At 41.4% G+C, this 12,092-nt stretch overlaps 1 protein-coding gene across 1 annotated transcript in view; it reads left to right on the top strand.

Annotated features, from left to right (window-relative positions):
- PCNX2 (pecanex 2) overlaps positions 1-12,092 on the top strand; it is a 225,416-nt gene that overhangs the window by 48,987 nt on the left and 164,337 nt on the right. The window contains exons 9-12 of the mRNA XM_075924756.1: positions 1,916-2,051; positions 5,082-5,224; positions 6,605-6,758; positions 6,855-6,887. Coding sequence (XP_075780871.1) covers positions 1,916-2,051; positions 5,082-5,224; positions 6,605-6,758; positions 6,855-6,887 — 466 coding nt within the window. The remainder of the gene's footprint in view (positions 1-1,915; positions 2,052-5,081; positions 5,225-6,604; positions 6,759-6,854; positions 6,888-12,092) is intronic.

Genomic DNA, 12,092 nt, shown 5'->3' with positions numbered 1-12,092 from the left:
CCGCAGGTGGCATGTTGAGCCCCGTGTAAACCCAAACCGCACCTTGGGCTGCAAACAAATGGGCCGCAGACCGCATGCGGCCCAGAGGCCGCATGTTGAGTAGCCCTGAGCTAGGAGATACTGAGGTTAAAATGGAAGACAGGAGTGGAAAACCCAATTGTCACAGGAAAAGTAAACTGCTATCCAAAAAAAATCCCATCCAAGAGTAACATTTAAATGATAGTCTCAGCAATAATTGTATTTAAATAATATCATATCACAATAACAGGATTGTTTTTTTGCTATCCAGTGTGTATTTATTATTATTTTATTATTTTATTATAATTATACAGTGTATATGACAAACTTAAACAAGGTTTTAACATTTAAATGCTAAATGTACAGAATCATGAAAAAAAGAAAAGAAAAAGAAACAGCGGAAAACCTGCCATGGGAACTTGAATACTCAGATCTTAATGAGCAGATGCAGTAGAACAAGAAGGGAGTTTTCACAATATCTAAAATGATGGGCTGATGGACCCACATGCCTAGAGAGAGGCATTTAGGGCTGACTAAAAAGAAAAGGCATATTAATGGTTTCTCTTGCAGAAAGTAAAATAAATTGTAGTGCTCCTGAAATGAGGCAGATGGACTTCTTTTGTCCACATAAAAAGTACTAGAGCACAATGACAGCACAGTCACACAGTATCTTCAGCTCATTGTGGCTGAACCACCTCTGGGACTGAAAAAGTTAAATCTTTGCCTTTTCATCCTTGAAAACTTTGCTGAAACTACCAGAAAGTGTGCTGTGAAGGGGAGTATTATCTCTTCCAGAGACAGCCAGGGGTTCACAATCAAAACAAACTGGGAATAATCAAAGAGGCTCCCTGCTATGCTTCTGGACTGGTCTATTTAAACATGAACAGAAAACTAAGCAAGAGCAGGGTGCCTCCTGGATTACACTCAAGTTCTTTTGGCTATAAAATCCTGGCTGTTACTTAAAGGATTACAGGTTGGATCTTCCGGGTCTGGCACCTTTGGAACATGACTGGTCCCAAATGAGAGAATTTGTCAGACCAGGGGAGGTCTCCTGCCACTAGCTCCCCAGCCCATCACCTGCTGTTGGCAGGCTGCCACAAAAGGCATCCTGCTTCACCTTTCCCTATCCCCAACCTGTCTGAGCTATTTGCCCAGCTGCTGCCGGCTTTCTGAGCAGCAGAGGCTCTGGCTCCTGTTGTGGGGCTCCAGCCCCATGTGTCTGGGGCCCTGGCCCCGGGGTTACTGCAGGGCTCCAGCTCCAGCCCCACACTCCAGCAGGCTGCCATGGGGCTCAACTCCAGCCTCACAGTCCCAGGGGCTGCTGTAGCGCCCTAACCCCGTGCTCCAGGAAGCTGCCAGGGGACTCCGGTCCCATGCTGCCTCAGAGCTCCAGCCATAGCTCCCGAGCTCTTGGGAACTGTTGTGGAGCTTCAGCTGCATGCTGACCCCTGTTTTTGGGGGGCTGCCAGAGGCTGGCACGGGGCTCAAGCTCAGCCGGGCTGCTGACCCTACTGCCCTGGCCCCAGTTGGCCTTCCTGCCCTTAGTCTCCCAGCTCTCTGGTCTAGGAGCATCCATGGTCCTGCCGGCTGATGGATGTTACTGGTCCAGAGAATACCGGTTTTTGAAGGTACAACCTGTAGTAGATGTCTTATGATAGTGGCATTTTTAGGGAAAAAAATCACTTTTCGAATGGGGACTGGACTGAGGTCATCAAACAGCTATCTAAAACCAATGACTCTTGGTCAGTAGAAGCCAGGGTTCTATTTTATATGATGAGGTGGAAGTCTCCATGTCCCATTATGGATCCCATGAGCCATGCAGACCACCTGCTGTATTGTTTTAAATGGTAATGACTTTTTCTAAAATAATTTCATTCCTTTTTACCTCTGTGCACAGTGAGACACGGTTCAGTTCTTCTAGTACTAGCACTTCAGAGAGTCAAGAACCATCTTCAGGAGATCACGCTGCAAGTGCACTCCAGCAGCAGCTCTTACTGATGGTGGCACGAAGAACCCTTTCAGAAACACCACGGGTACATCATATCTCAGTTTCTAATATTTTCACAAATCATGTCGTAGAACTGTGTTGTAGAACTGACCACCTGGTGTAGAGACAATCATTTTATCACTTTTGTATTAATGTATATTGTATTGCTCTACTCAGAGGGCTTGTTTGGCTACTCATTGAGTAGTATATTACTATACAAGTAGCCGTACTGCTTTAAAAATAGTAAGGGACCACTCTGTGAGCAAAGGTGGCAGAGTTGGGTCCATAAGGTCAGGAACATTTTTGAGTCTTTTTAATAACAGGGACATGTTTTCCAAAGTACCTTGTATTGTAGTATTTAAGGACTACGATGAGTCTAAATCTGCTTAGCATTTGCATTTAGGCCCACGTTACTTGTATGAGGGACTGCCAACATAATAAACAGTCAGTCTCTTTATCGTAAAAATTGAAAACCAGAGGACACAGCTGTTAGGTTTTCATATGCATTGCCAAATGTTAATAGTGTGACATATCTACTTTGCAGAGTTCTGTGGGCACATAGGCCTAAAATATAAAGCTGGTCGCCTCTTTTCTGAACCAGGAAGAAGAATTTTAGGGTCTGACATTGGGTCCTGTGGCATACCAGAGCCCTCTCCCCTCGCAGCAGATGGAGTTGCTCATCATTTGGTTTGCGATATGACAAGGACATCATTTATTTTTATAGTTCCTGTGGGTTTGGAATCTTTGACTTTCTCCAATTGTCTTCCAGAATCTGAAGATTCTGTCATCCCAATCTTAACATCTTCTCCTCCTCCTTGCCACGGCCACTTCAAGTCTGATGTTAATAAACCTAAAACATCAGACGATTTATTTTGGTGGAGATTTTTAACAGGAACTAAAAGTTGACCAGAAAGTAGCTGTTGTAGAAGATATGACGTTGTTTACCAATGTATATTATGAATACCCATAAAATGATCATTTAGATTTGTATAGATATTTCTGCGCAAGAACCCAAAAGACCTTCCAAGTATTTATTACGCACCTGCTAACTAGAGAATTATCAGCACCCTAATCTTAACTATAACAAATCTAAGGTATTGAGAAGTGAAACGTTTTGCTCAAGATCACACTGCAAATTTGGGACTAGAAACCACATTTTTATGGATTCTCATCTTGTGATTAGAAGTGAAATCTTGGCCCTCTTGAAGTCATTTGGGAATTTTATCATTGACTTGGATGGGGCTACGTCCAAATTTCTCAGTCAAAGTCCAGAATCTACAGAGAATAATAAAAAAAATTACAATAATTATGACAATGAAAGATTTGGAGGTTCATTTGGAAGTGTATGGTGGTCAGAATTTGGCCCTCAGTCAACATATTGGCCACGCTAGGCTCGAATTTCATGCAGAGCTTTAGACTCATGTAAGTTAGCTAAGAGCTTATCTATGTGATAATTTTGTTTGTAGGAAGCTGTGGTGTGTATTTGTCCTGCACTAGTCTGCAGCTGGTTAACCTTGCATATGTGCATTAACAGTTCATGCTAAAATGAGATAAATCAAAGCACATTAACAAACTGCTAGCGCATGTCATCAGAGTGCACACAGACAATTAGCGATGCAGGGTAGAGTCACACCCCCAGTTAGTTGTGAACTAATTGTTCCTGTAGTCATGCCCTAAATACATTTTGTGGATGGGTAAATGGAGGCATAAAGAGATTTAGCATGGCCTCATGCAAGTCACAAGTCACAGCCAGTGACTGAGGGTACGTCTAGACTACAGGCTTTTGTCGACAGAAGTTTTGTCGACAGATACTGTCGACAAAGTGCGTCTAGTCTACATCAAGTTCTGTTGACAAAGCAAGCTGCTTTGCTGACATGACAGTGTACACGCAAAGGACAGTGTAGCTGCAATAACGCCTTCTGTCGACAGAACTCTGTTGACAAAGAGCGTTATTCCTCATAGAATGAGGTTTACAACCGTCGACAAAACTGCCAAGTTCTGTCAACGTTATGTCGACAGAACTCAGTGGCAATGTAGACGCAGGTACAGTTTTATCGTCAAAAGTTCTCTTTTGTCGACAAAACCCTGTAGTCTAGACACACCCTGACAGAGCACTGACTACAACACAAGTCTTGATCTCAGACGAGTTCTGCAAATGCTTATGCACATGTTCAACTTCATGCATATATGGAATTCCAGGGAAGTCAATGGACTACTCATTTACTTGAAGTTAAGCACATGCTGAAGTGTTTGGAAAATCAGGGCCACTAGGACCTGTTTAGATTTTTAAAATATTCCTTTGCTACTAGGGTCATTTTTTGACTCTTTTGCAAGTCATAAATTTAAATTAGGAGAGTGGTGGCAATGAATTTAAAGTGTGGGGGTTTAACAATATAAAAGGAAGAAGAAAAAAACCAGGAAAATGTATGGCTATAATAGTTCTTTTGGGGGCCGACGTTGTAGAGCCAGAAGACTGAATATAGAAAATACTTTCTAAGTGGCAGGTATGATCAATTAAAATTTTAAATGTACATATTTCACTTTTGGCTTTTTAAAATTCTTTACAGTATGTTAAGTAAAATGTCTGAATTTTAACAATGTAAAAACTGCATATAATTTGAATTTATATTTTGCTTAAAATTACTGCAATAGAAACACAGTTGCTTTCAAATAATATTTTATGTCTTCTGGAATTATTGATCAGAAGGATTCTCAGTCAGAGGCAAGGATCTTGACCAGGTATGCTTGTGGCTTATGCTGTGGTTGGTCTGAAGTGTGGTAGGTCAGAAAATCACAGACAAGATGAGTCCCAGGGATTAAAGAGACAATCTGTTACTAAAACTTGTTAATAGTATTTGGCACAATTGGCATAACTTCTGGCCATCTATAAGAAATTAAATTAATAGAATGTGTTCCTAATGATTGAAATAAGATGGAGAATAAACATTTTCACCAATATTCATGTATAAAGAAATTAGAATGAAACATTAACATGTAAATTCTGCCTTTCAGTGCATGTACATTAGTGGAACCAGTATTTAATATGAAACTCTGTGTTTGTGGTTTGTTTTTAAAGCATCTGAGTCAAGACTTTGAAGACTCCTCATGCTCTTCAGCACAACGAAAATTTAACAGGCAGTTTTACAAATTTATTATATTTCCTGGCAAGTGGATTAAAGTCTGGTATGATAGACTTGCCCTGCTAACCTTGTTGGATCGGTAAGCTTTCTTCATACTATATAATATAACATGTAATTTTTACTCCTCACAGGTAAAAATGCTAACTATTAAAAAAGGAACGAATGGTGGGACTCATTTTAAATAAATATCTGTTTAGTTTAAATGTGTGAGAATGTGTCTGAGCACCAAACCTCCAACTTCAAAGCTGACTTTTTTGGCCCAGCACCCTTCTATAGGAGGAGAGACTTCAATTTATATGAGCACCCAATTTGTGTGCTAGTCCCGGGTATAACTCTGGACTCTTAGGCCTGCTGCTTCTGCCATTACTGTTAAAAAATTAGTGTTGTGTGTTAATCAGGAAAAGAGAAGGCCAAAAAGAAAGGTGCCAGAGTTTTGTCATTGAAATACTTCCACATTTTAAGAACAAAATGCAGGAGGGAACCACCCTGGTCCCCCCACCCAACTCACAATTATTCAATGAGACACAATTCTGTTTCTTTTTCTGACATCTCTTCTTCTTTTCTTTCCTCCGTGTCAGTTACAATCAGCTCTTTTGGCAGCGCTCTTTGCTGTTAGACCCCTGTTTTCTCCTGCCCCCTTTATCTGCTAGACTATTATCTACCCAAAACAAGTAAGCCTGCATAGCCAGTGACTTCAGGCTAGCCTGTCATGAACTGGATCTCCATGTGGGTGTATGCCCTTTGCACATGTTAATATTATTTCTGCTGCAGAAATTTCAGACGACAGCTTTAGTGTGCTACAGAAATCATGATATTTAGAAAGAGACGTTAGAGCCAAAATATATGCTGCTATATATGTGGTGCCTTGTCTAAACATTTTGAGTGTGTGGAAAAATATCCACAGAAACAAATTTTATATCTTTTCTAATTCTGTACTGTTAAGGTTGCAGTTTAAAGAATAATTTTAACATGACAACAGTATAGCTCACCCTTTGGCCACATACTATATTTTGTCTTTAGCATATTCAGTAAATGACTGCTTAATTGTTCATTTTTATAAACTGTTTTATAGAGAGACTTACAGGTAAATGCACACTAAAATATGCAGATTACTTGGTAGAATTCTATGCAGGAAGTCAGACTAGTCTATCATAATGGTCTCTTCTAGACTTAAAATATATTCACCATGCAGTAAAATACACAGGTTTGAATACAAACTTTAGGTGTCATAAGGAGATGTTCAGCCAAAGAGATCTAGAGTGAAGTATTGAATTGAGAAGTCCATAAGGAGCTGGTGTAGAGTGTTTTGGGCAGTTCCTCATCTGGTGTAGTGTGGTAGTTCACATCAGTGCACTGATGACAATTGACATCATACGAAGATCTGTCCCTTTTTTCCACCAGTAGTGACATGGACACTTTTTACCTTTTGAAACCCCTTTTATTTATTTTATTCCTGTAGGACTGAAGATATCAAGGAGAATGTGTTGGCTGTTCTTCTAGTAGTTCTTGTCTCACTTCTGGGGTTCCTAACTCTGAACCAAGGCTTTTGTAAAGACATTTGGATCCTTCTGTTCTGTCTTGTCATGGCCAGCTGCCAATATTCTCTTCTAAAAGTAAGAAATAAGCATATTTCCTATCCACAACATCTCTGAAATGTTGGGGGATCCAAAAACCAGTAAATAAACTTTTTTTCCCTGTTTTTGTTTTAGAGTGTTCAGCCTGACCCTGCTTCACCAATACACGTAAGTCTCATCAAGTAGAGAAATTTGCTGTTTATATTCTTTTGTACTGAGAGGAAATCAGCTGGTACTGCTCTGATCCTACGGTTGTCATGAGGCACCACCTTACTACTACCTGCCTTTAGTGTGCAGAAATCTCATCTGAGCCTCTTTTAGTCAACTCCCTGGAACCAATAGCCTCTGGCAACCCAAGCATTGTCTTCCAGGCCTCTGCAGACCTCACTTCCTCTCTACTGGCTAGTGGTGGGCACATACCAGCCAGTCGACAGACTTCACTGGGCTCTGGGCAAGGTGGGAGGGCAGCTCTGGGTCCCTGGAAGGGGCATGTTCTCATGTGGAAGAGACAGGGCTGGGGTCTAGCCTCTCCCAGCCAGCCCTTCAATACTTCCTGGTATGTGTCACCTGGGCTACAAGGTGATTTAAAGGTCCTGAGGCTCCATAGTGGTGGTGTCTGGGAGCCCTCGGCCCTTTTAAATCACTGGGCCCCAGGGCAGCTGCCTCCTTTGCCTCCTCTTCTTGGAAGAGTCCTCAGAGCATTCTCTGTAGCATCCAGTCCCTTGTCCACCAGCCACTCAGAGTTACTAGGTGTGCTGTCCTCAGAAGAACATTAGACACACAAGCAAAGCCATAGTCAGGATGGGCTGAGCAGGATGGCTGTCCGGGGCAGAGAAATGCCAGGAAAAAACAAACAACCAAAGAGCAGTGAGCACAAATATGCTTGCTCACTAGGGGCACTAAAATGTCCAGTACATAGGCTGAATGATTTCAACTCAGTGGCAACAGGTTGCTTAATACTATAGCACTGAGATGTATTTGTAGTGAAAGTAACAATTAGTATTAACAAGTCAAAGATTCAGGTCAGTAAGGAGAATGGACACAAACGTCACATGCAAAACAAAAAATAGCACTCTTCCTAGATTCTGATCTTCACCGGCTAAGCCCTTGTCTATACAAGTTTATCACCCAAAGCAAGTTTCATGCATGCAAAAAGCACTGTCCTTTTGCTTCTTCGCTTAATGATAAAATTATGTCTGTTTGCCTTCTCCTTCTATCTGCCAAACATCCATCCCTGGTGTGCTGACTTCATGTTGACTTTGTATGCAAAGAGGGCTTCAATTGTATTGACATTCAATGCTTAATTTACAGCCTCTCTCCGAGTTACGAACCAAACACTTGGCCATAACTCAAGCTGTTCGTAACTCGGACCCCATTGAGTTACATGCGACCGTGCTGTTCATAAGCGCAGGTTGCGTTTGTAACTTGGGGACCGCCTTTATGACCGCTCCATGGGAGCTTTGGTCATAAGTGCGAACGGTCGTAACTCGACCGTTCGCAACTCGGGAAGCGGCTGTATATGTGAACTAAGGCAGATAGGAGAGTGTACATCCTTTTGTCTGGAAGAAACCTGTCATTCTCTGCTGCCTCAATTCAATTTTTTTTAGGAACATATTTTCAGTATATATTCACAGTTTCTTACATGGTATTTGTACATACATTTCACAAAGACATTAATGATCACTTTGAATCCAACTTTTATTGAAGACCTTACACGACATTTCATACGAACAAATACAGTACTGTGAAAGCAGGATGCTAGGCATAGTGAGTTTGTCAGGCCTGATAGGAGTTGCTATTATAGCACAGTGAACCCCTTGCCTACTGGCATTAAGAGATTGTTAGCATCACAATAGTGAAACATTGAAATAAGTAACTCTTGTAAATGTTGATGGTTGTTTATCAAGAACCCTATTGCTTGCAGCTTTTGTGGCTTCAGTATTATTTTTTTATTCATGATTGATTATTTGAATTGTTCTATTTCTTTTGGGTACAGTATGTCCTAAAATATAACAAACAAGTGTGTCTGCATTAAATTATTCTGAAACTCAGTCATATGACCTCAGACCAACATTTCCTTTGGGGTTTTTTTAACCACTGTTGGCTTTTAAAACAGCAGCAATTCCAGACTCATCTCTGTCTTTAGTCAATAGGGATTTAAATTTCATCTGCAAGACAGATCATTGATTTTGAATCTGTTGTTGCCGATGTTTTCCTCAAAGTCATTAAGAAAAAGTACATAATGGATCAACTAGCACATACTTCCTTGTTAAAGTCATCTATACCTGTAATTGTATGTGTATTAATAGTCTTTCTTCCTTCATAAAGTACCGCAACTGGGAGAAGCATAATTGAGGTATTCACAATGGATCATTGAAATTGTCACGAGCAGTAGGTGTGTTAGATTAAATTGAGAAGAGATATGTTGGATTTTCCTTACTTTGGGTACTAGCTAACCTGGTATTCTGAATCATATCTGGAAATATTATCTCGAGACTAGTACAAATTCCACCTCCCAATTCCGGGACTCGCTGGTCCGGCAAGATCTGTGGTTTGGCATGACCACGGATGGTGCTGGATGAGAGAGCCCCAGAGCAGGAGGGCCAGATGCTGGGAGCACAGCGCAGCCCGGCATGTCTGGTAGCTGTGCCAGGGCAGCCTGAGCAGAAGTAGCACAGCTGGGGCCACATGCTGCCCGGCAGTGGGGCTAGGGCTGCGACAGCCCCATTGGAGAGTGTGCTACCTGGCTGGCAGTGGAGCTAGGGCTGGGGCTGGCCAGCAGGCAGCCCGGACAGGCTGAAGGAGCTGGCAATGGGGAGGAGCAGCGAGCTGAGGGGCTGGTGTCAAGGGCCTCCTGTTATCTGGCAAATTCCCTCATCCGGGACCCGTCAGGTCACAAGGGTGCTGGACCATGGAAGTCCAACGTGTAGTACATTAGAAATACTGATTCTATATTGAAAATGCATTGGTTTTCTGGCACAGAATTATCATTTCCAGGAATAATATATACCCCAGGGAAATGGATCCAGTGCATATGTTACTCCTGGGGTAGTGAAGGAAATGGAATTGTGGTATTGGATACATTACATAAAACACATAACATCTGTGTTTCTGCACTTATCAGTTGCCTGGCTGTAATGTAAGACAAACAAATACTAGATAAGGGGAATGGGCAAAATCAATACAGTTATCTAGAAACCTAATGCTATGTAATCTAAGCAAAAACAGAAGTTAGTGCACTATTGGAGGAGGACTGAACTTTTTCTCCAAGTCAAAATGTTTTGTGTGCTCACTCAGGAACTGAACTTATCCTGCAGTTTGTTGGTTTTAGATTCCATCATCTGGGAAGTTGGCAGCTGGGTAAAAGAGCAGCTGCTCTTTGCAAGCTGCTATTGGGAATGGGATGAGGAGCGCTGGAACTATAAATCAGCTCTGTCCTGGACTCTTTCCCTTTGACAGTGCATATTAGCCTTTGTCATTTTGAAAACTGGAAACACAAATTCATGTTTAAATCGAGGTTCAGTGCAGTTTACAGTGTAAGTTCTGCCAAGGTGAACTCTGAAGGATTCTTAATTTCCTTTTCTGCCTCAATCATTCCTAGAAATTGTGAAATTACTTCCCTATTGCACATTTGCAGGTGATCATACCTAACTGCAAACGGCACAATGTTGATAAACATTAGTTTACAATTCCACTTCTTGCAGTGTAGGTTATTTCCAATGACTTAAAAAATATTCTGACCTCAGTAAAGATCTAATTTTGTCAATGCCAAATATAGACCTTATCTGTCGGTTCACCGAACATTTCTCTTCACAATAATGTGAAGAACAATCAAGTCAACTGCACATGCAAACATTGATAAGTGCACATATGATTAAAAGAAGGATGGTGACCAGCATAATTGAAACTTCATTATAATCACATCCTATCTTAAATTATTAGTGGCATCAAAGACAAAATAACAAATGAAGTTTAACTGAGGCATATTTTCATGCAATAGCATGGCTAGAATTTTACAGGCCCAGTAAAAATATTGTTATAACATCATCCATCATGTTATATTTGACATGTCATGCAGTATTACAACAGAGTGATGATATACCTGATTCTCTCTTCTGCCCTCCCACAAGTATTGGTTTCTTAAGTTTTTTAATGTGTCTTACAGAAGTACCTATGAAAAAATATTATACAGTATCTTTTCATTCAACATTTTAAACATGAAAGGCATATTTAACATAAATTAAGTGAGAAGACTTAATCCATATTGCATTATGCATTATAATCACTTAAAAGTTATTAAATTTTATAAGATGAGACTTATCAATAAAGGCATGTTGGAATTAGTGAGCATCATTAAAAATAAGACAACAAGTAAGCTTGAAAGAATACCATACTGTACTTCATAATTCACATAACTACATTAAAATTAAAGTAGATAAGATTGCTTGATACTAATGCGAGGATGCAGAACAGCAGGGAGATTAAAGAATGATCAGTGTTATAGACCTGAATGACAACACAGCTAAAACATGCCACATTAAAACTAAGATGCGCACCAGAGAAGGTTCTTGGATTCTCAGGCTACAGTGGCCCCTCGTTCCTTTGATCATCTATGGCAGGGATGGGGAATCTACAGCCCCCTGGCCAGATCCAGCCCCTGGCTTGCCTGGATATGGCCCCTGAGGCTCAGTGCTCCCCCTCCCCCCAGCTTTGGGGAACTGGTGATCCAGCCCTGCTGTCCTTCTACTGCCCAGACCGAGTACCCTCACTCCACTCCTGCACCCTACCTCCTGCCAGTCTCCCACCCTCAGCCCACTCCTGTCCTGTTATCAGACCCACCAACACCTAGCCCTCCTGCACCCTTCCTCCTACCCAGACCCCACACCCCAAGCACACTTCCCAGCAGCTCCCTCCTACATACTGATCTCATTTTGGCCCCACCCGAGAGTGTAGAAGGGGCAAGGGGAATGTGTGTGGGAGGTTTGCTTCTCTCTTTTGTGTGGTCCCTGACTGATTTTTCAGCAGCTCCCAACCCAAAAGATGCCCCCCTCTCACCCAATCTATGGCTATTGGCAGAGGGTAATTAAGCATTGCAACAGATTACCAAGGGCTAGGACGGTTTCTCCATCACTAACAATTTTTAAATCAAAATTGGATTTTTTTTCTAAAAGAGGTGCGTTAGATATTATTTTGGGGGACTTCTGTGGCCCAGGTTATATAGGATGTCTGACTAGATGTTTACAATTATCACTTCTGGCCTTAGACTTTATTAATGTAGTCCGTAGGCATAGTATAGCTATTCCTAGTGTGGAGTGTGTCACTATGAGCATATAAGGCTAGTGCTCAGATGTCTACAGTAATTTCCTATTCACT

This window comes from Pelodiscus sinensis, chromosome 3 (genome assembly GCF_049634645.1).
Source record: "Pelodiscus sinensis isolate JC-2024 chromosome 3, ASM4963464v1, whole genome shotgun sequence".
Taxonomy (NCBI): Eukaryota; Metazoa; Chordata; order Testudines; family Trionychidae; genus Pelodiscus; species Pelodiscus sinensis.
This window is presented reverse-complemented; position numbering and strand designations above follow the sequence as displayed.